The 24,178-nt window shown below is 43.4% G+C and overlaps 1 protein-coding gene, 1 non-coding gene and 1 pseudogene across 3 annotated transcripts in view; all 3 read right to left on the reverse strand.

The window, feature by feature from the left end:
- Window positions 1-9,949, reverse strand: part of SERPINB8 (serpin peptidase inhibitor, clade B (ovalbumin), member 8) — a 22,296-nt gene extending 12,347 nt beyond the window's left edge. The window contains exons 1-3 of one of the 2 annotated variants that reach the window (XM_010862324.1): window positions 9,612-9,949; window positions 7,977-8,104; window positions 589-766 (exon numbers count right to left, since the gene is read on the reverse strand). In XM_010862324.1, coding sequence (XP_010860626.1) covers window positions 589-756 — 168 coding nt within the window. In that variant the 5' untranslated portion in view covers window positions 757-766; window positions 7,977-8,104; window positions 9,612-9,949. The remainder of the gene's footprint in view (window positions 1-588; window positions 767-7,976; window positions 8,105-9,611) is intronic. The other variant, XM_010862323.1, reaches the window with a different exon arrangement.
- Window positions 6,364-6,436, reverse strand: TRNAK-UUU. The gene has a single exon. It is a non-coding gene; the product is annotated as a tRNA-Lys (tRNA).
- Window positions 9,950-12,329: 2,380 nt separating the features above from the next.
- The window catches only part of LOC105004668, a 14,642-nt pseudogene continuing 2,793 nt past the window's right edge, over window positions 12,330-24,178 (reverse strand).

Here is a 24,178-nt window from a genome sequence, read left to right on the forward strand (position 1 = left end):
TATATGTGAGATTTGGACTATAAAGAAAACTGAGCACCGAAGAATTGCTGCTTTTGAACTGTGGTGCTGGAGAAGACTCTTTAGAGTCCCATGGAGTGCAAGGAGATCCAACCAGTCTATCCTAAAGGAAATCAGTCCTGAATATTCATTGGATGCTGAAGCAGAAACTTCAATACTTTGGCCACCTAATGGGAAGGACTGACTCATTTGAAAAGACCCTGATGCTGGGAAAGATTGAAGGCAGGAGGAGAAGGGGATCACAGAGGATGAGATGGTTGGATGGCACCACCGACTCAATGGACATGAGTTTGAGTAAACTCCGGGAGCTGGTAATGGCCATGGAGGCCTGGCATGCTGCAAAGAGTCAGACACGACCCAGCAACTGAACTGAACTTGCTCATCAAAGATGCGGGAAACAACACTCAGTGTCTCCCGTGAACACTAGCAGATGTCTCTCACACAATTCTTTCCACTTTCAGGTCTGCATTCTTTCCATCACTCCAGTGCCCCTCCCAGCCTCACTGGCGTCCATCAGCAGGTGTGAGGCAGGACAGAGCAGCCCTGTGAAAGCAGAGGAAGCCCACGTACCTGGGACATCTGGGCCGCCGTGTTCCCCTTGGCCCCCATTAAGACCATGGTCAGGACAGAGGAGAGGCTCAGCGGAGAGAAGAACACGTTTCTCAAGTGGTCCTCTTCACCCAACATTTTTAATAAGTTGATGGCAAAGGTGCCATTTGCTTCGCAGAGAGCATCCATCGGTGGAGGTCTGTAGCAAAAGCCAAACACAGGCACATCAGCCACGCACTCCACTAGTCACCTGCTCATTCGTACCCCATCTGTGGACACTGGGTGTGGTCAGCAAAGCAGCTGCACCCTCAGACATGTGCGTCGAATCCCGGAAACCTGTGGGTGAGACTGAATTAAGGATCTTGCAATGGAAAGTGTCACCTGGATCACCGGGTGAGCTCAGTGTAATCACAGGCTTCTTATAAGAGGACCGCAAGGGACTTCCCTGGTGGTCCAGCCATTAAGCTCTCTGCCCAATGCAGGGGTTGAGGTTTGATCCCAGGTCAGAGAACAAGATCCCATGTGCCAAAATTAAGACTTGGCACAGCCAAATAAATCAACATTAAAAAAAAATAAAAGGCAGGAGGGTCAGAGGCAGAGAAGGAGACATGAGGATGGAAGGATGATGTGGGGTCAGAAACTAAAGAATGCAGGCAGCCTCGCGGAGCTGTAAAATGCAAGGAACTGGACTCTGCCCTAGAGCCCCGAGAGAAAAAACAGTAGCTCTGCCAACCTCTTCTGGACCTCTGACCTCCAGAAGTGTAAGATAAACCCCCTATTACTGATCATTCTCCCTCAGTTTGGTGTCTCTGGCATAATCTTTAAGCAACATTCTATGAGTTATTAACACTTTTCTGTAAATAAAAATGCCATTTACATACACACATCTTCTTACATAGTTGCCTATATAGTTCAGTTCAGTCACTCAGTCGTGTCCGACTCTTTGTGACCCCATGGACTGCAGCACGCCAGGCTTTCCTGTCCATCACCAACTCCTGGAGTTTACTCAAACTCATGTCTATTGAGTCAGTGATGCCATTTAACCGTCTCATCCTCTGTGGTCCCCTTCTCCTCCTGCCTTCAATCGTTCCCAACATCAGGGTCTTTTCAAATAAGTCAGTTCTTTGCAACAGGTGGCCAAAGTATTGGAGTTTCAGCTTTAGCATCAGTCCTTCCAATGAACATTCAGGACTGATTTCCTTTAGGATGGACTGGGTGGATCTCCTTGCAGTCCAAGGGACTCTCAAGGGTCTTCTCCAACACCACAGTTCAAAAGCATCAATTGTTTGGCACTCAGCTTTCTTTATAGTCCAACTCTCACATCTATACATGATTACTGGAAAAACCATAGCTTTGACTAGACAGACCTTTGTTGGCAAAGTAATGTCTCTGCTTTTTAATATGCTGTCTATGTTGGTCATAGCTTTTCTTCCAAGGAGCAAGCATCTTTTCATTTCACAGCTGCAGTCACTACCTGCAGTGATGGGCTCTACAGAGCCCCAGAAAATAAAGTCTGTTACTGTTTTCATTGTTTCCCCATCTATTTGCCATGAAATGATGGGACCAGATGTCATAATCTTAGTTTTCTGAATGTTGAGTTTTAAGCCTATTTTTTCACTCTCCTCTTTAACTTTCATCAAGAGGCTCTTTAGCTCTTCTTTGCTTTCTGCCATAAGGGTGGTGTCATCTTCATCTTCTGAAGTCATTGATATTTCTCCTTGATTCCAGCTTGTGCTTCATCCAGCCCAGCATTTCTCATGATATACTCTGCATACAAGTTAAATAAGCAGGGTGACAATAAACAGCTTTGATGTACTCCTATTTGGAACCAATCTGTTGGTTCCATGTACAGTTCTAACTGTTGCTTCCTGACCTGCATACAGATTTCTCAGGAAGCAAGTCAGGTGGTCTGGTATTCCCATCTCTTTAAGAATTTTTCAGAGTTTGTTGGGGTCCACACAGTCAAAGGCTTTGGCATAGTTGTATATATAATATCCCTACAATTGTAGCATTCTGTTCCTTTCATTCATCATTATAGCACGTTTTCCCTCATTAAAACTATTTGTAAACATGTTTTCCCTTTCCCCACCAACCCCCAAACTCTGTTGTTATTGTTGTTTCTCTGTTGGTTTTAACCACAGGCACAGAGGATTGAGTTAATCATCTTGCTCAGTTCATGGGCTTTAAAAAGGCCTCCTCCCCCCCATCCTAATCTCAATCCCATATTATCTCACATGAAAACAGCCAGAAACAGACTTCCCTTGTGGTCCAGTGGTTAAGATTCCATCTTCCAATGCAAGGGGTATGGGTTTGGTCCCTGGTCTCAGACCTAAGTTTCCACATGGTGTGGGGTTCAATCAAATTTTTTTTAAAAAGAAAAAGAAAACAGCTAGATGTATTTCAATGGTATTGGAGGGTTTGTGTGCGACAGCCTGCCCTAAAATGCAGGTTCCTGGAAAAACACAAAATGCACTTTAAATCAGAAGGACTCAAAAAAAAAAAAAAGAAAAAACAGTTTTCCACTGGTGGTGTTGAAATTGGACTAATAACTGTGAAAGGGGCCCCCTGGGAATGTAGATAGAATATGAAGCCCAGATCTCAAGTCATCGGGTGGGCAGTTTGAATCAGGAACTCATTACGGATCCAGCCTTGACCCTCCCCCAGCTTAACTAAACTACAGACAAGATTCTTCCCAACTCTGATCCCTGGCCTCCCTTTCCTTTGGTCATCATAAGTTTTTTCTCTGCTTCTTGGCAGCTAAACATTTTGAAAAGTCTCTTTCTTATTTTACAACCCTAGACACTCTTTCTCAAGCCCCTAGAAGCCAGCCCTTTAAAATACAATCATCAAGGAAGATGGTCTCCATGGCACAGGGCGAGAAAAACGTCAGCAGCCACCTCGCTGCCAGTTGCGAGAAGTTTTTGCAGCTGATTAGTATAATTTTAGGAAAAAATTATAAACCTTGCATTTATTTCTATTAAACCTTCTCAAAACCTTGGCTCCTAGTCAGTAAATTACTAAAACTCATCAACTCATCTCAGTTTCCCTGAGTCTCTTTACTCTTACAGTTGAGAGCATTTTGGAAAATAAAAGGACAAATCATCATCCATAATCCCATGATCCTATAAGCTCATCTTTTCTATTATGTGATCCTTTTAAAAAATGTATATGTATCTTTTTAACTCAAAACTTGTAAAGTGACACAAGAACAATCTGTTCCAGTTTGAAAAACTAGCAAACAAGCAAAACCAAAAGTACTGGAAGCTCTACCTAGAGATATGGGTCATCACGCCTTTGTGCATTTTTATAAGCAGATGGGTCACCCTCTGGTCCTTCATCTTTCAGTCTCCAAACCGTCTCGAAAGTGAATCTCATTAAGCTTTGGAGGGGGTCAGACAGAAGCAGCAAGTGAAGGGGGTGGGGGAAGGGCAACATTTCAACCAGAGCCTCCTCGCTGTTGAATGGTTCCTTTGAAGCTGCTAAGTAATTGTTTCAAGAGAAGATGTCTTTGGCTTAAAAGAAACAAAAGCATGGTAGATAAAAAAAAAGTGTGACATTCACCCTAAGTATAAAACAGTCCCATCCAGTACAGATTAAAGTTTGGCGGGAAAAAAGTATTAAAACGTCATCCAAGAAAATACAACAGTGCTCTATAGTTAATACTTAATAGAGGGACAAAATGTTGTTTTTTTCAGCCCTCACTTCAGTAAGTCTCTCCAGGGACTTCAGCTGCTAGGTTCCAACACAAGGGCTGCAGGAGTTGGAAGGCTGATGTACCTGCAGTGGAAAAGTCCCACCACAGAGCAGGACCCAGCCTGCCTCCTCGCCACTTCTGGTCAGAAAACAAAAACCTAGGAGCCAGGAAACTGTTATTCACTCAGTCATGTCAGACTCTTTGTGATCCCACGGACTGTACCCACCAGGCTCCTCTGTCCATGGAATTCTCCAGACAAGAATACTGGAGAGGGTAGCCATTCCCTTCTCCAGTGGATCTTCCCGACCCAGGAATAGAACCGGTGTCTCCGCTTTGCAGGCAGACTCTTTACCGGCTGACCCACCAGGAAAGCCAAGAGGGATACTGAAACCTGATAGCACTGCACCTATCAGAAAGTGGCAGCAAAGAGATTCAAAGAAGGAGAGAATTGGGTACCTGGAGATGAAAGACAGGAATAAATTTGGATTGGATTTTACAGGAGCATAGAAGCTTTGGACTGTGGACTGAAACAGAAAAATGCACAACATGACTTTAAGTTGTGAGTTAAGTTTTACTCAGGATCTTACTAAGGTAAACTATAGTAAGGGAAATAGGCTCTCTGACATAGCTCCGAGGGGGCAGGCAGAAAAGCACGATTTGGGCTACAGAATGCCTGCGGTCAGCCGTTCAGCTCAGTAAAAGGTCACTGCTAGTCACGAGGACCAGAGAGCACTTAGTACTTTTAGCGCTTTGTGATGTAGGGGAAGATGCAAGAATCTCGGCTTATTAATTTTTTTCCAGTGAAATCTCTAAGGAGCCTGTTTTCCCAAAGTACAGAGTGGCTTATTGTTTTTCATTCTGAATTCTGTTCAGGGTACACTGTCAGCCAGTGACTGCAGCAGCTCAACACCTGATCCTTGTAGAACTGGAAGGTGAGCAGCATTCTTTGTGTCACAGGAGCCAGGGTGAGGCTGGCATAAGCTTATGCTGGTGAGTGAGTCTGCGCACGAGTCTGTGTGTGTCTGTGAGTGTGTAGTTGTCCAATCTGCACAGGCGAAGGAATGAACTGGTGTATCACATTAATTTCCTCTTTACATTTTAACTGCTCTTAATTGTAAATGTCTAATTTCAGGTTTCTTCCACATTTCCCCTTTCTCCATCTCATCTCCTTACCTCCGTTCCTTTTCAACATCGGGGTGCTAGTCTGCGGCTGAGTATTTTCCATCATCATGTCCCCCAAGCACTGAAACACCCTTACACACACACGCAAGTGCACCTCTCAGATGCGTCCCAGCTCACACCAGTGAAAAGATTTTACTTCCAGCCAATAAAAATGGATTGGCATTAAACTTGTTTTCCTTTTACAGGTGAACAATGTCAGGACAATTAAAATACTGTCCTCAGGTCTCAGAAGAAACTAGCAGATTCAGTCATAAAAGCAAGCCTTCTGCTTCCAAGGAGATATCTCTCAGTATCCATGAAGGGTTGGTTCCACAAGCCCCCTGGATACCAAAATCCAAAGATACTTAAGTCCCTTCTATAAAATGGTGTAGTATTTGCATATAAACTACACATATTCTCTTGTCTACTTTAAATCATCTCTAGATTATTTATAATCCCTCACACAATGTAAAATGCTATGTAAATAGTTGCCAGAGGGTGCAATTTCAAGTTTTGCTTTTGAGAACTTCCTGGAATTTTTTTTTCAAACATTTGCAGTTTCTTGTGGGTTCTGCGGAAGCAGAACCTCTGATAGAGTAGAGGACTGACTGTATTCAGCATCATTTCCTCCTGGGACAGAATACCTGTCACGTCCCTGCTCTACCCCTCACCTCCAACCCATGAAGTGAAGTGAAGTCAAAGTTGCTCAGTCGTGTCCAATTCCTTGGGACCCCATGGACTATACAGTCCCTGGAATTCTCCAGGCCAGAATGCTAGAGTGCGTAGCCTTTCCCTTCTCCAGGGGATCTTCCTCACCCAGGGATTGAACCTGGGTCTCTGGCATTGCAGACAGATTCTTTACCATATGAGCCACCAGGGAAGCCCAAAATTCTGGAGTCAGAGGCGCTACCATTGTGCCACAAGGTCATAAAAAACAGAGATGCCCAAACAGGGTCATGAACCCTGGCCCCTCAGATTAAAAGTCTGATGCTCTACCGACTGAGCTATCCAGGCATACATACATCCAACCCATACATACATCCAAAAGTGAATTTGTTCAAAGAGCTTTTATGTCGAACTTTCCTTATAAGATTTTGGAGGATTAAAAAACAAAAAACAAAGGCCACAATTCCTGACTGTGAAGAGGAAAAGTTAAAATTTTATGTAACCTCCTGCTCCTTCTGCCTCTAACTCAGCTTGCTCCTTGCAAAGTCTGGATCACGCAGGTCACGTAGTCTCAGAAAGTGAGGACTTACAATAGTAAGAACTGGAGCTTATCTCACTCATCCTCGTCCTGTTCTTTTCAGCTGTCCCGCTTCTGCAAACTTGCTTAATCATGCCTGTCCGTGTAAAGGTCAGGCATTCCCTTCCCTATCTTGACTGCTGTTCCCGCTCACACGTAACCCCTTAGTTAAAACCAGCCTATTAACAGCTAGTGTTGCCCACTATGCTGCTGCTGCTAAGTCACGTCAGTCGTGTCTGACTCTGTGCGACCCCATAGACGGCAGCCCACCAGGCTCCCCCGTCCCTGGGATTCTCCAGGCAAGAACACTGGAGTGGGTTGCCATTTCCTTCTCTAATGCATGAAAGTGAAAAGTGAAAGGGAAGTTGCTCAGTCATGTCCGACTCTTAGCGACCCCATGGACTGCAGCCCACCAGGCTCCTCCATCCATGGGATTTTCTAGGCAAGAGTACTGGAGTGGGGTGCCATTGCCTTCTCTGGTTGCCCACTATAGTCTGTCTATAAAAACTCTGTAATCCCTTTGGGCTCAGAGCTTGGAGTGTTAACTCCTCTGGGTCCACCTGCGTAATAAATCTGAGTTCTCCAACTCTCTGAGTGTGGTGCTTGGTTTCTCGAGTACTGGTTTCTGCAACAACTGGGAGCTCCCACCCTTGGGGAGATACACACGCATAAATGCCTGGTTTCAAGCTGGCCTGTACTCTGTACCAGGATAAACAACAAAGTGCTAAGGAAGCCAACAGTAAAGCAGAAAGAAATCTCTTCAGAAGCCCAGAAGGGGAGAGTAAGTTGGTTCTCAAAGACTGGCAGGAGCTCTGGAAGGGAGTGAGTGTCAGGGCCAGCAGGTGCACAGAATGGACAGGAAGCGCGTGGTCCACGTGGGGCCCAGGGAGCAGGTGAGTGCAGCTTCCTACCAGAGGCACAGCGCCTGAGACAGGAAGAGGGCACCCCATACACCAGGTTGAGAGTTTGGGACTTGAGCTATGATCTAGGAAGCCAGGCAGTTTTCAAACAAAGACTTTATATGAGTTTTAGAAAAAGATTGTGGCTCATGGTTTGGTGTAGAAAAAAAACTGGGGACCCCTGCTACTGACTAGCGACTCCCCAACACAGAGAAAATGTTTGCACTGGAGAGTGGAGGATGGAACTGCCAGGCTGGGGGTTGATCACCTGAGGATAAGGAGGAGGACAGAGTTCCAGGCAGAGGCTCTTAGCTAATCCGTCCAAAGGGTGGGACAACAACCACAGGAAGTTATATGAGTCAGCTTGGAATGGGGAAGGTGCTACGTTCTGTTTGAGATGAGTGGAACATACCATTTCAAGGGCTCCGGTAACAAAGACTGCCCAGGGTTGTTTGTGAACACAGGGAGGGGACTTAAGAGGATAGGAGGCTCTAGAGCAAGAGATTGACAGCCCTTAGTCTGCATCCACATTCCAGGAACCTGTAGGTAAATGGATGGAATTAGAACGTACAGGTGGAGGCCTAAGAGGAAAAAAAAATCTACTTTGTTCTGGGGAATTTCCCATTTTCACAGGTAGTGAGAGGAAAAGCCAAGAGACTAGGACCCAGCAATCCTGATGTCTTGGGAGAACTGGACATGAGTAAGGGACCAGGCAAGTGGGGAGGATGGAGGAGGAGAGGAAGGCAGCACCCCAGGCTGGACCGGGGAGCGGTGAGGGGTGGCAGTTCAGACCTCAAATCCCTCAGCAGAGTTAGTGGGAGCAGGAACCAGGGAGCTGGGGGTATCGGGGGAGTGTGCAATCCACACTGTGACTGCTGAGGATGGGGAGACGGGGAGGAAGCTGTTTGTTTCACGTGAGAGAGAGGGCTTCCCTGGTAGCTCAGCTGGTAAAGAATCCGCCTGCATTATGGGAGGCCTGGGTGGGGAAGATCCCCTGGAGGGAGGGCATGGCAACCCCTCCAGCATTCCTGCCTGGAGAATCCCATGAACAGAGGAGCCTGGCAGGGTAGAAGACCCCATGGGGTCGCAAGGAATCGGACATGACTGAGCGACTAAGCGCAGCAGAACACAGAGAGAGGAGCCCATGAGTAAGACCAGATGAACAGATGTTAAGGAAAAAAAAAAAAAGAAAGAAATACAGAAAGAAAGGAGGTAAAGAAGGGAGGGACAGAGGGGAGGAGGAACACATAGAAGAATGTGGAGGAGGGGAGGGGAGGGGGGCTGGTTACACCCAATAAGCTGGAGGCCCGGCACCTTCCTGAGCTCACCGGAGGCTTCACTCACCTGGAGTTTTCCAGGCGAGGCTGCGGTGGGCACCATAGCCCTCCCGCTGCGCTCCGCACCCCCGCCCCGTCCCCCGCCGACTCCCCCCTCTCCCCCCTCCGCCCCCAACCTTGTTAGAAGTATCACAGACTTTAGAACAATTGATAATAATCATGGTCTGTTAACCGTTTTTGCCCCTGGAAAACAAAACTATTAATGGAAATTCAGTATAGTAATTAAAGAGCCTACAGGCTTCCCTCCCCCCTCTCACCCTTCACCCCCCCGCCCACGCCAGGGCTCCCGCCAGTCCTCCTCCCGGAACCGCAGCCCGGGCGGGGCTCCCGGCCGCGCCCTCCCTACCGGCAAATCGCAGCGCAGTGGAGTCAGCAGGCCCGTGTCGCGCCCACTGCGGGGACCACCCTGTGACCCAGGGCGGGTCTGCAGTCCAGAGCTCGGGCCTCCTAGTCCCGTCCTTGGAGATTCACCCTTGAGGCCCCAACCCAGCGGGCCGGGATCCCGCGGGTGCGGCGGGGCCCGGGGCGACCCCGGCCCCGCGTCTCTCCTGCCCAGATACCCCCGCGGGCCTTCCCCTGGTCCTCTCCACCTCCCTGCTCTGACCCGCGTTGCCTCCGGCCTCCCGCCGTCCCTACAACTACAACGTCCCCAGGCTAGAGGCAGCCGCCTGGGTACCCGGAGGGCTCGGGAGCCCCCGGAGACCGGGTACCTGGGAGATTCCTGCTGCGGCGGCGGCGGCTCTTCCAGCTCGGCGGATGCTTCACGTCCGCTTTAAGTTGGGGCCAGGCTTCCGGCAGTGACTCAGAACTCCGGGAGATGGCCCGGCCTGTGCAGCGACTGGACCGTGGGCGGAGGCTGAGCCTCGCGCGTATCTCCCTTCCCCGGCCCGAGAGAGCAGACGGATTGGTGGTGGAGGCTAGCGCCTGGTCCTCCGAGGGTGTTTGCAGAAGGCCTCGCCCGTTAGGGAATGGGTTTGCTTTCCTGGGTTAACTTGCCATAGTCTTAGGACTTCCCTGGTGGCTCAGATGGTAAAGCGTCTGCCTACAATGCCGGAGACCCGGCTTCAATCCCTGGGTTGGGAAGATCTGGAGACGGAAATGGCAACCCATACCAGTATTCTTGGCTGGAAAATCCCATGGCAGGTGGAGTCTGTAGGGTACAGTCCATGGGGTCGCAAAGAGTCAGGGACAGGACTGAGCACTTCACTTTCACTTTTCCTTAGCTTATTTAGAGGGCTCCGCAGGTGGAGCTAAGTGGTATAAAGAACTTCCCTGCCAATGCAGGAGACATGAGTTGTGGGGTTCGATCCCTTGGTTGGGAAGATCCCCTGGAGAAAGAAATGACAATTCACTCCAGTATTCTTGCCTGGGAAATCCCATGGAGGAGCCTGGTGGACTGCAGTCCATGGGGTCACAAAGAGACAGACACAACTGAAGTGACTTAGCACACATGCCCAGCTTGTTTAATACGCCTTGTTTAGTAAGCCTATGGAAGAGAACTTTAAAAATCCAGATTCCAGTCTGTCTAGTTACATTTTTAGCCACTACACAAATGTCTATATTATTGAACATGTTGTTTAGTCTCTCAGTCCTGTCCGACTCTTTGTGACCACATGGACTTTATCCCCCCAGGTCCCTCTGTCCAAGGGATTTTCCAGGCAAGAATACTGGAGTGGATTGCCATTTTCTTCTCCAGGAATCTTCCCAACCCAGGGATCGAACCCAGGTCTCTTGCATTGCAGGCAGATTCTTTACCACTGAGCCACCAGGGAAGCCCATATACTCTTTAATTACTGTACTGCTTTTTCCATTAATAGTTTTGTTTTCCCTGGGGGAAAAAGGGAGATTAACAGACCATAATTGTTATCTATTGTTCTAAAGTCTGTGATACTTCTAAAAAGACAGGCTATATACATTTGTGCTAAAAGAGAAAAACAAATACCAGGGAATACTTTAAGCCTTATTATTGAAAAAGCCTGATGAGTGCACACACATACATGTGTGTCCAGGATGACTGCAGTTTATTTTGCAATCATTTTTTGTACTAGCATCTACTTTGAGTCTATTTCCCCCTTGAGTTTGTAAGCTTCATGACTCCAGGAGACAGGGGACCAGGGTCCGTCTGTGTTCAGAAGCCGAGTCTTATGCCCCAAATATCAACTAATACAGCACAGATGTCTAGTAACCATTTTTTAAATGAATGACTGCCTGAATGCATCTTCCTAACCTGCAGTTTCTACTATCATCCTTTTTCCTCTTGTTTGTTTGGAAAATATTGTGTTGACTGTTCTTAGACTGTCAGCTTCTGACAGAGTCACTTTGGTCTTCCTTTATCTTGGCTTGGTTTCTAGGCTCCCTGTTCACTTGTTAACCTACTTTTCTTTTGAGTCCACATGATACGTAAGGACTTTTAATGCGATAGAACACAGACACGGGGATTTCTTTTGTTGTTACTTAATGTGAGGTGCTATGGGTAGAGGCAAAACATTACATGATGATATGATAAAACGTCATATATACTACAGTTTCCCTTCTTTGGAGCTAAAGCAAAGAACCCGGGTCTCCTGTATTGCAGGCAGATTCTTTATCATCTGAGCCAGTAGGGAAGCCCAAAGTATAGGATCTCTTTTTTTTTTAATTCTATGATACCAAACCAAGATTTTATACAGAAAACACGTTTTCTTGTACTATTCTATACACTCTTCATGTCAGATCCATAGTAGATTATATCTTTCACTCAGTACATTAAAATGAATAAAAGCAACCTAGAATGATACACTCAGTCTCTAAAATTAGAATAAGAGCTGATGAGACGACCAATAAGCCATTGTGTAGGAGCATTTTTAGTAGGAGTTGGAAAAACAAAGGCAATTTTGTGGAGATAAAATTTTACTAAGAATATCTTTTTATACCTGACAATACGTTTATATAAATTAGAAATTTACTCTTCTAGTTTATAAGATTTTTAAAAGCAAAGGTGTTGATGTGACAACTTTTACCCATAATAATTCTAATAAAATTTTTATTTTGGAATGCTTTTAAATTCACATATTAATATCAGTGATATCATTATATCACCTTTATAAAGATTTTTCTTCACGAAATGATGCATGTGAAATATAAATGACAATGGAAATACAGTGACCAGGTAGGTCAAGCATTGGAAGGCATTTGATTGAATAACCAAATTTCTGAAATGTAAATAAAATTCACATTAAAATAAAATGTTAAAAAAATTAAATTTACCATTCTCTCTAGCTATATAGGCCACATAGGATCACTAGAATATATTATTTCAAGATAATTTTGCTAATATTTATGCATAAGAAAGAGTCAGGCTACAAACCGGTTTTATTAGAATTGTGTTTTTGATCATATGTGTATTTTTCACACTAAGATGCTCTTGTTTGATGAGAGAGATGCAGGGTTTAGGGGGAGCAGAATCTCCCATAAAATAGAATGCTGTTGGTTTTGTTGTGCCTGATGAAGAAGAGGAATGGGTGGTCTGCATTGAATTTGATGGAGGGGAGTTTAATTCTTACACTCACTTCACTCCCAGTACCAGCTGCAGCCTCTGCACCTTGTTCATTTACTTCCACAAAAGACTTATGGAAAACATTGGACAGAAATAGGTTTTTCTCTAAGGACATTCCTGAGAAATCAGCTTTGCTCTGGTTAAAGGCATCGCTCATCCCCATACTTCTCAAAGTTGACTTGATATCATAAGTCTCTTCCAGCTTGAACTTGGGAAGATTTAACTGCAGGTTGCCCAACTCCGTCATGTTTGTGCTAGTCTACTCACTCAGCTTCTGGTAGGTGATCACTGTTTCCAGCTGCAATTTGGAGCCGATGAAGAAAAAGTCAGTAATTTCCAGTTAAGAAATAGAGGTTGAGTGAGACCTCTAGATATTACATAGATGAATTATAATCACTCCTATTACCAAAGGTAATAAAACACACACATTTGGAAGTTTTTTGTTTATAATGAGATCCTTCACACTGTTGACATATCATTTTGCAGATTAATAGTTCTCAGCATATAGGCTTAGTAGATTAGACCTTGAAATGAAAATGCTTCTGTGATAATTTGCAAGACAACAACTACATACACAAATATATTAATATAAATATACATTTAGATGTCATCGATACAAAAGCATATACTCTAGGACATGTTGTATGCCAGGGAACAAAAAAAAATTATTTTTATTAGTTTTATTAACTAGTTTAAAACTAGTTTATTAATCAATAAACTAATTTAATAGCTAATTTATTAAATTAGTTTTATTAACACAGTACACAATCCTTCAAAAACAAAATCTGAAATAAAATAAAATGTCTAAAATCACACCAGTATGAAACTAGTAGCTATAAATCACAGAAAAAAAGGAAGGAAAATCCTTCTATCTTAAGAGTAATAACTTTTTAAATAGTGATTTTGAAGCTGCTTTTTCTCTTGGTATTTAAAATTTTGAAACAATAAATATATATGTATATACACATATGTGTACATAGATAGGCTACAAAGCAATGTTTGATTTTTCAAATAACATGTTTGTTTAAAGCACATGCTTTTGCTACTTTGAAGTTTTCTTGATCCAAATATTGCTATCAAAGACACATATGTAAATGATGTGCATTAAGTGACAATGTTTTCAGGTCAGGAACTTGCATTTTCTAAAAAAAGGCTTATCTTATAATGATGTAACTCTAATAGTTTAATATTCACACTTGGTCTTATTTTTACCATCCTCTCCAGTTTCACAAATTTTATGACACTATCTAGAAATCTTTCTAAACACTAGTAGGGCAGTGGAAGCAGAAATATAAACAATCTGGCACACATGAGAATTATCACAGGGCAAAGACACACAGACCACTTATTGCATGTGATTTGCTCAGAACGTGGTCTGACCAAAATCAGGCTTAAGAGATATTTAACTGATGAATAACTTGAATAATAACTTGAAGATGCACTGATAGAGACTATATCTTCTGAAGAATGTTTACTTGATAAAAAAAAAAAAAGTGTTCTTTAAACAATATTTTAGACTCTGTTTAATGTTTTTAAATGTATGTCTAAAGCTCATTTAAACATAAAGTTAATGAACTAGGTTCTACCAGAAGGAGGAAAAAGACCTATACTACCTGAAAGATTGTTATGATCAATCTACACAGCTTTGTTACTCATGATAAATATCTCTAACTGTTGTTTGTGTAACTACCTGATGCTCAAGGTTTCTGTAGACTACTTAACCTTCCTGAGGAATAGTAACATCAACCTTACAAAATTTTGTAAAGCTTAAATGATAATGTGAAAATACAGTATCTAGGGCTGAAGGTATGTTGTTTGCCTTCCTGTACAGCAATTAAAGAACTGGGAGATTGTGTCTTTATGTTTTTCCCAGGAGGAATAAACACTAGAACCATCTTCATGTTAGACTGGTGTCTTTTTTAAAAAGTTATTTTTCCATGTAAATAAATGTTCCCAGGTGGTGCTAGTGGTAAAGAACCTGCCTGCGAATGCAGGAGACATAAAAGACACAGGTTTGATCCCTGGGTCGGGAAGGTCCTCTGGAGAAGGAAATGGCTACCCATCCCAGTATTCTTGCTTGGAGAATCCCATGGGCAGAGGAGCTTGATGGGTCCATGACACAGAGTCAAACATGACTAAAGCGACTTTGCGTTTGCAAAATAGACACTGACTCACAGAGAAAAAACAAATGTTACCAAAGGGGAGAGGACAAGAGAGAGATATGAACAGACTGATCCCTTTACCTGATCCAGTCCTCCAATGTTTTCTGGCAGTAGTATGAGCAGACTGAGGTCACGGCTCTCATAGTAGAGTTGAAGGCCTATGGCTTGTGGGTTTTCTATGTAAAATACTCAAAGTTTTTCTTTCATGGACATCATTTGCACTGGTTTGCTTGTAATCTGTAGAATGTATGCAGCAAAATCACTGGGGAGGTCTCTCACCAAATTCTTAATTCTTTAGCAACATTGAGTCAAAGATGGTGATCCTCTGCCAAATGCTGAATAAAATTATCCAAACCTTGCTTTCTGGAAATATGTGTTCTACTGGATAACATCATCAATAAATGATGTGGGAGTTTCTTTCTCTGGCAGTATTATGCCATCCTCTGTGAATCACAGCAAGCTGGATTCTACCAAACACTTAAGAGTATGTAATTTTATGCAAACTATGCAAATGCCAATGATTCAGAAACTAAGTTGCATTTCAGATTCAAACATTTGAGACAGTCTTTTAATATCATAAAACTGAAATTCACTTAAGAGAATGAAAACACAAGCAATAAACTAGGAGCTAAGAATTGCAAAACACATGTTTGATAAAGTACCGTTATCCGAAATTTGTGAAGAATTCTTAAAACTCAACAGTGGTAAAGCAATGAACCCTACCTAAAAAATAGGCAAAAGATCTGAACTGATACCTCACCAAGGAAGACCTACAGTGTAAGAAAAGATGTTCAATCCTATGTGCTGAGGGAATTGCAAATTAAAAGAGAAGATACCACTCCACAGCTAATAGAATGGCTAAAAATTCAAAACCCGGATGACACAAACCTCTAGTGAAGGTGGAACTGACATTCTCTGCCAGTGAGAATGTAAAGTGGAAGTCGCACCAGATGGCAGTGCAGTGATTTCTTACAAGGCTAAACACGACCTTACCACGTGATCCAGCAACTGTGCTCTTGGGTGGTCACCAAAATGAGTTAACATGCTCACACAAAATTTTGCACACAAATGCTTATAGCAGCTTTAGTGTAACTACCGAAAGCTGGAAAGAACCAAAATGCCCTTCAGAAAGGTGAATGGATAAACAAACTCTTACATCCATACAATGGGAGATTATTCAGCAATAAAGTGAAATGACCTATCAAGCCACAAAAAGGCATGGAGGAAGTTTAAGTACGTATTGCTAAGTGGAAGAAGGTGGTCCAAGAAGACTGCATACTATGAGATTCCAATTAGATGGCATTCTGAAAAAGGCAAAACTATAGAGACAGTACAAAGATCAGCAGTTGCCAGAGACTTAGAGGGAGGGATGAATGTGTTGAGTACAGGGCATTTTTAGGACAATGAAATTATTTTGTTTGATACTGTAATGGTGGATACATGACATTATGAAATGTTAGTAAAGCCAATGGTAAACGAAAGTAAAACCCTGCAGTTCAGACATTGTAGACTTGTTATTCATCCACTCTATGTGGAGCTAAATGTCAATCACAAAGTCCTACCTTTCTGCTAAGGTAGTGGCCACGTGACCAGGGCTGTTCGTTCAGGATGCTTGTGATGAAATGATTGTCTCAAGGATAAGCGTATGAGTGGGACCAACCAGAGTCTTCTTTGGGAGCATTCTGTTAGAGCTAGCAGCCAAGACTCTCTGTATTAATAGCAGAGTTGTGAAGCTAGAATACAGGGCAGTCATATTCCCTTGTTATATGGATAAATTCCATCTTTAATATTAGAGAATGAGAGCAATAATAATGGGTCAAGGGTAGAGGCAGAGAGAACAGATTATGTTTGAGACTCTAGAGGTCCCACTCCTGGTTCCTCTTGGTTGCTTTGATGTTGTTTAGTCTCTTATTCATGTCCAACTCTTTTGCGAAACCATGGACTGTAGCCCGCCAGTGTCTTCTGTCCATGGGATTTTCCAGGCAAGAATACTGAAGTGGGTTGCCATTTTCTTCTCCAGGGGATCTTCTCGACCAGGGTATAGAACCCACACCTCCCACATTGGCAGGTGGGTTCTTTACCACTGTGCCATCAAGGAAGCTCTTGAGCTAACACTAAAATAATTCTCATGTCACTGGAGCTAGTTTGGAATGCTTTCCTATCACCTGCAGCTGAAAATTCCTAGTGATTTTATTAAGCCAAGTAACTATCCAGCTTATTTCTAGTTAGCCTGTTGGATTATAAATTCAGTCCCTTCTCTATCCTTACACCACTGATTATCTGAAAACTGCCTATTGCACACAACCATATGGTTAGAATCATATGTCCTCAGCAGCACTGTTTAACTGAGATCATCCACCCAGGACTAAAATGTTTGCACAAACTTTGGCCAGTCAGTTCCTTACCTAGGAATTTGGAATGCGACCTATCAAACTGATCTCTAGAATGGAGGTTAGACTTCAGATTGAGAGAAAAAGGATGGGAAAAACAGAGTTGAAAAGATAGAGAATCACTTCAGTTCAGTTCAGCCGCTCAGTTGTGTCCAACTCTTTGCGACCCCATGGACCGCAGCACGCCAGGCCTCCCTGTCCATCACTAACTCCCAGAGTTTACTCAAACCCATGTCCACTGAGTCGGTGATGCCATCCAACCATCTCATCCTCTGTTGTCCCCTTCTCCTCCTGCCCTCAATCTTTCCCAGCATCAGAGTCTTTTCAAATGAATCAGCTCTTCGCATCAGGTGGCCAAGGTATTGATAGAGAATGAATCCTGACAATATTTGAATCCTTGTTTCCACTCAAGTCCCAAGATCCAGCCCTTGGGTGTATCTGTGACCTTCCGTTAACCTCCCTTGTTACTGAAGTAAATTCCTACTATAAAAACAAGTGTTCTGTGTGCCAGCCCAGAGGGAAACCTTAAAGAAAGAGATGAGCTTTTACAATGTTTTCTATTTATTTTTCTTCTGGAAAAGTAAGAGTTTGGTATAAGATAGTGCAGTACTTCTGCCTGGAAAATCCCATGGACGGAGGAGCCTGGTAGGCTGCAGTCCATGGGGTCGCTAGGAGTCGGACACGACTGAGTGACTTCACTTTCACTTTTCACTTTCATGCATTGGAGGAGGAAATGGCAACCCACTCCAGTGTTCTTGCCTGGAGGATCCCAGGGACGGGGGAGCCTGGTGGGCTGCCGTCTATGGGGTCACACAGAGTCGGACACGACTGAAGTGACTTAGCAGCAGCATCAGTGCTAGTTTAGTAGAACAAGAACAGAACTAGTAAGTGAAGAGCGTGGAATCTTGGTTCTGGCGGCCTTCTCACTGAAGCACAGCTCTAGTCACTTGGGGCTTCGCCACTGGCTCAGCGGTAGAGCATCCGCCTGCCACTGCAGGAGACCCAGGTTCGATCCTTGGATCGGGAAGATCCCCTGGAGGAGGAAATGGCTACCCACTCCAGTATTCTTGCTTGGAAAATCCCATAGAAAGGGGAGCCTGGCGGGCTACAGTCACAAAGTCTTTGTAGGGTCACAAACAGCGATTAACACATGCACACACACAAACACTGGACATTTAAAGGTTGTTTCCTCTATTGACTCGGGAAACTGTAATGCAACCAAAATAAATAAAATTGAAATGAATCTAGTCACTTAGCCACACTGCATTTCTAAGCTGGGAAATAAATGCAGTAAATGCTTCACCTACACTACTACCATAGTTGCAGCAAGGAGTGAGTGATAAAATATGTGCGTGGTTTATCTTCAGAGAATAAAATAATGAAAGGGTAATGTCCAGATTACTGGGGACATGGGATGAAACTGGGGCTTTTAGGCCAGTCGTCCCTGCCCGAGTAAAGAGCCACAGTTTACAGGAACATATATTCAGATAGAATGAATTTAAAATAGAATTTCATTTACAATATCTTATAAAATGCATACTGGTTACTAACAGGCTCCTACCTTGTTTATTTTGAAAGACTTTTCTGTGGCATTTTGGAATAAGAATTGATGTTCCCAGACTCCTTTAAAGTAAAGGGCATTCACCAGAACCATTCTGGTTGTAGGATCCACAGCATCATCAGGTAGGAGATTCAGGATTTTTCCTACAGGAGCAAAGGGACAGATTCCAAATGATACAGTTACATCGTGGTAAAATGCCACACTTATAAAACTGATGATTATAAAATACTATTAAATGGAACATACTCACAAGAATCCAAACTAGGAAGTCAGTATTGATAGAATACTTTTAATATCAACAGATCTATTTAGATTTCTTCTTCTAAATTTTTTTTTTTTTTTGTAGACCATTTTTAAAGTTCTTACTGAATTTGTTACAATACCGCTTCTGTCTTATGTTTTGTTTTTTTGGCCACAAGTCATGTGAGATCTTAGCTCCCCAACCAGGGATCAAACCCATACCTCATGTTTTGGAAGGCAAGATCCCAGCCCCACTAGACTGCCAGGGGCATCCCCTGTTTAAATTTCATCTGTTGTTTCAATGCTGCTAGGTCACTTCAGTCGTGTCTGACTCTGTGGGACCCCATAGATGGCCTCCTACCAGGCTCCCCTGTCCCTGGGATTCTCCAGGCAAGAACACTGGAGTGGGTTGCCATTTCCTTTTCCAATGCATGAAAGTGAAAAATGAAAGAGAAGTCGCTCAGTTGTGTCCGACTCTTAGCAACCTCATAGACTGCAGCCTACCAGGCTCCTCCATCCATGGGATTTTCCAGGCAAGAGTACTGGAGTGGGGTGCCATTGCCTTCTCCAATGAAAGGCAATAGTGTCCTTTTTTTCTAGACCAGAAATCAATCCAAGGACTCCGGTTGCATTTAGCTTTCATTTCCTCTTAGTCTTCTTTAATCTGAGGCAGTTCCTCATTCATTCTTTGTCTTTCATGACCTTGATACTTTTGAAAAACAAAATTGTAGAATGCGTAATTCTTGGTTCAGATTTGTCTGATGCTTCCTCAAGATAATACTTAGGTTATGCATTTGGGAGAGAATATTACTCTTGTGGGCTGAATTTTGTCCTCCCCAAAAGATACATTCATTCTTAACCCCCAGTCCCTGTAAATGTGGTCTTATTTCAAAATAGGGTCTTTGCAGGTAGAATCAAGTTAAAATGAAGTCATACTGGATTAGATTGGGGCTATAATTCAATGACTGCTGTTCTTATAAAAGAAGGGAAATTCAGAACAGACACATGGACTGTTAAAACACAGAGACAAAGGAGAGCAAAAGAAGAAAGCCATGTATCAACAGAGGTAAAGATCAGAGAGATGCTTCTATAAGCCAAGGTTTGCCAGCAACCATGAGCAACTAGAAGAGAGGCATGGAATGGCTTCTTTCCTAAAACTTTCCAAAGGAGTAGAAGCCTGGTGAGCCACAGTTCATGGGGTTGTGAAGAGTCAGACACAACTTAGCGACTGAACAACAACAGAGCCATGTTAACACCTTAATTTCAGAAGTGCAGCCTCCAGAATTGTGTTGTTGCATTGTTTCACACTAAGTCATCTCTGACTCTTTGCGACCCCATGGACTGTAGCCTGCCAGGCTCCTGTGTCCATGCAATTTCCCAGGCAAGAATACCGGAGTGGGTTGTCATTCCTTCTTCAGGAGATCATCCCAACCCAAGGATGAAACCTGCATCTCCTGCATCCCCTGCATTGGTAGGCAGATTCTTTACCACTGAGCCACTAGGAAAGCACCAGAACTATCAGAGGCTATATTTCCATTGGTTTAAACCACACAGTTTGTGGTCATCTGCTATGGCAGCCCTCGGATTTATGGCACATTTCTGTCATCATAGGGAGATCTGGACAGCTCTGTAATCTGGTGAAATGGATTCTGTCATGCTCCTTGAGCGCATCAGCCTATATGGAGAAGATGGCAAGACACTTACACAAACCAATCTTATGAGCATGACAGTTTCTCTCTATTCAGCTCTGAAAGACTTTGCTGGGGTGAAAGATAGCACATGGGTCGTTCCCTGCCTTCCTGTCTGTAAGGTCCCCTCCTGTCTTCCAGAGAACCACGAAGGCAGAGGGCAGGAATTTGAGAGCTGAGATTTAGTTCAGCTCTGGCACTATAATTGCTTCCATTTCTAATGGAAAGAACCTGCTTGTCAATGCAGGTAGAAATAAGAGACATGGATTCGATCTCTGTATCAGGAAGATTCCCCTGGAGGAGGACATGGCAACCCACTCCAGTATTCTTGCGTGGAGGAGCCCATGGACCAAGGAACCTGGTGAGCTGTAGTCAATAGGGTCGCAAAGAGTTGGACATGACTGAAGTGACTTAGCACAGCTACTATGCTGAGTCTGTGTTGTGTATTTCAATGTGCTTTTGCCTGTACAATCACGTTTGTTTCTCATATGAACTGGAACAATGCAAATAGTTTCTTTCTGTAAATACAGGCTAATCTATAATTCTCAAACCAGGCTCACATTTGGATAAATCCAAATCAGGCATAAGTTAGGGAAAACAGTCACTCCTGCCTCAGCATGGCTCATGAGTCACTAGTTCAATGAAAAAAAGAACTGAGAATTTAGGGCTGCCAGCTTCCTCAATTCACTTCAATAAACATTAATGTTTGGAGCAACTACCATAAGCGAGGCTGTTATGTGTTAGTGATTCAAAGCAAAAACTCGAAAAAGGTAGTAATATTGCACTTGAGTCTTTGAATCTAGTGTGAGAGGTAGGGACTTCAATGAACAACTGAAAAATTGTTAATTTTAGGAGCAACATGGTGTCAAGATAAAGGTTCCCAAAGGGGTTTTGAGAGCAAGTAGGAAGGCTCTTATCCCTGAGGGAGGCCCTGAGTTGTTATCCAGTGGCCATGAAGGGGCTAGGAGTGGCAGAAGATGGGACAGTTTCAGACTGTGGGGACACAGGAGCAGGTGTGTGGGGTCGTGAGGTAGCACAGGAATCTTCCAGGATTCTGTGCCACTTAGAATTCCTGAGCATTAATTTTGAGTCAGAGAATGACAAGAGTTGAAGTAGAGAGACAGGAAAGATCTCTGAGGTAACGCTGAGCTTCTATGTCAGTTTAGGAAGTTAGGATTCATCTTTTGTTACAAGTCCAAGCAATTGACTATCTTGGTTTGTCCGGGACTGAGACTTTCAGATACTAAAGTCAGGAAATCCCCAGGCAAGCTAAGGCAAAATTGTCACCAGAGCATAAAGTGTATCATGTTCCCAAGCTTGGGATATTAGTGGAATTGATGTGTGAGCAGCAGCAGTGCAGTGCTGGAGCAGCGACCAGCCAAGAGGAGATACCACACATCCAAGCCTTGTCTAACTCAATGAAACTATTAGCCATTCTGTGTAGGGCCACCCAAAACAGACGGGTCATGATGGATAATTCTGACAAAATGCGGTCCACTGGAGAAGGGAATGGCAAATCACTTCAGTATTCTTGCCTTGAGAACCCCTTGAACAGTATAAAAAGGCAAAACAATATCACATTGAAAGATGAATTCCCCATGTTGGTAGGTGCCCAATATGCTACTGGAGATCAGGGGAGAAGTAACTCCAGAAAGAATGAATAAATGGAGCCAAAGCAAAAACAACACCCAGTTGTGGATGTGACTGGTGATGGAAGCAAGGTCCGATGTTGTAAAGAGCAATACTACATAGGAACCTGGAATGTTAGGTCCATGAATCAGGGCAAATTGGAAGTGGTCAGACAGGGGTTTGACCTGAGTACAAGAGTGAACGTTGACATTTTAGGAATCAGGGAGCTAAAATGGACTGGAATGGATGAATTTAACTCAGATGACCATCATATCTACGACTGTGGGCAAGAATCCTTTAGAAGAAATGGAGTAGCCATCATAGTCAACAAAAGAGTCTGAGATGCAGTACTTGGATGCAATCTCAGAAATGACAGAATGATCTCTCTTTGTTTCCAAGGCAAACCATTCAATATCACAGTAATTCAAGTCTATGCCCAGACCAGTAATGCTGAAGAAGCTGAAGTTGAATAGGTCTATGAAGACCTACAAGACCTTCTAGAACTAACACCCCTAAAAGATATCTTTTTCATTATAGGGGACTGAAATGGAAAAGTAGGAAGTTAAGAAACACCTGGAGTAACAGGCAAATTTGGCCTTGGAATACAGAATGAAGAAGGACAAAGGCTAATAGAGTTTTGCCAAGAGAACGCACTGGTCATAGCAAACACCCTCTTCCAACAACACAAGAGAAGATGTTACACATGGACGTAACCAGATGGTCAATACTGATCAGATTGATTATATTCCTTGCAGCCAAAGATGGAGAAGCTCTATACAGTCAGCAAAAACAAGACCGGGAGCTGACTGTGGCTCAGATCATGAACTCCTTATTGCCAAATTCAGACTTAAACTGAAGAAAGTAGGGAAAACCACTAGACCATTCAGGTATGACCTAAATCAAACCCCTTATGATTATACAGTGGAAGTGACAAATAGATTTAAGGGACTAGATCTGATAGAGTACCTGATGAACTATGAATGGAGGTTCGTGACATTGTACAGGAGACAGGGATCAAGACCATCCCCATGGAAAAGAAATGCAAAAAAGCAAAATGGCTGTCTGTGGAGGCCTTACAAATAGCTGTGAGAAGAAGAGAAGTGAAAAGCAAAGGAGAAAAGGGAAGATATAAACATCTGAATGCAGAATTCCAAAGAATAGCAAGGAGAGATGAGAAAGTCTTCCTCAGTGATCAATGCAAAGAAGCAGAGGAAAACAACAGAATGGGAAAGACTAGAGATCTCTTCAAGAAAATTAGAGATACCAAGGGAACATTTCATGCAAAGATGGGCTCGATAAAGGACAGAAATGGTATGGACCTAAAAGAAGCAGAAGATATTAAGAGGTGGCAAGAATATACAGAGGAACTATACGAAAAAGATCTTCATGACCCAGATAACCACAATGGTGTGATCATTGACCTAGAGCCAGACATCCTGGAATGTGAAGTCAAGTGGGCCTTAGAAATCATCACTATGAACAAAGCTAGTGGAGGTGATGGAATTCCAATTGAGCTATTTCAAATCCTGAAAGATGATGCTGTGAAAGTGCTGCATTCAATATGCCAGCAAATATGAAAAACTCAGCAGTGGCCACAGGACTGGAAAAGGTAAGTTTTCATTCCAATCCCAAAGAAAGGCAATGCCAAAGAATGCTCAAACTACAGCACAATTGCACTCATCTCACACGCTAGTAAAGTAATGCTCAAAATTCTCCAAGCCAGGCTTCAGCAATACATGAGCCATGAACTTACACATGTTCAAGCTGGCTTTAGAAAAGGCAGAGGAACCAGAGATCAAATTGCCAACATCCAGTGGATCATCAAAAAAGCAAGAGAGTTCCAGAAAAACATCTACTTCTGCTTTATGGACTATGGCAAAGCCATTGACTGTGTGGATCACAATAAACTGTGGACAATTCTGAAAGAGATGGGAATACCAGACCACCTGACCTGCCTCCTGAGAAACCTATATTCAGGTCAGGAAGCAACAGTTATAACTGGACAGGGAACAACAGACTGGTTCCAAATAGGAAAAGGAGTACATCAAGGCTGTATATTGTCACCCTGCTTA

This window comes from Bison bison, unplaced genomic scaffold (genome assembly GCF_000754665.1).
Source record: "Bison bison bison isolate TAMUID 2011002044 unplaced genomic scaffold, Bison_UMD1.0 scf7180017864481, whole genome shotgun sequence".
NCBI classification, from domain to species: domain Eukaryota; kingdom Metazoa; phylum Chordata; class Mammalia; order Artiodactyla; family Bovidae; genus Bison; species Bison bison.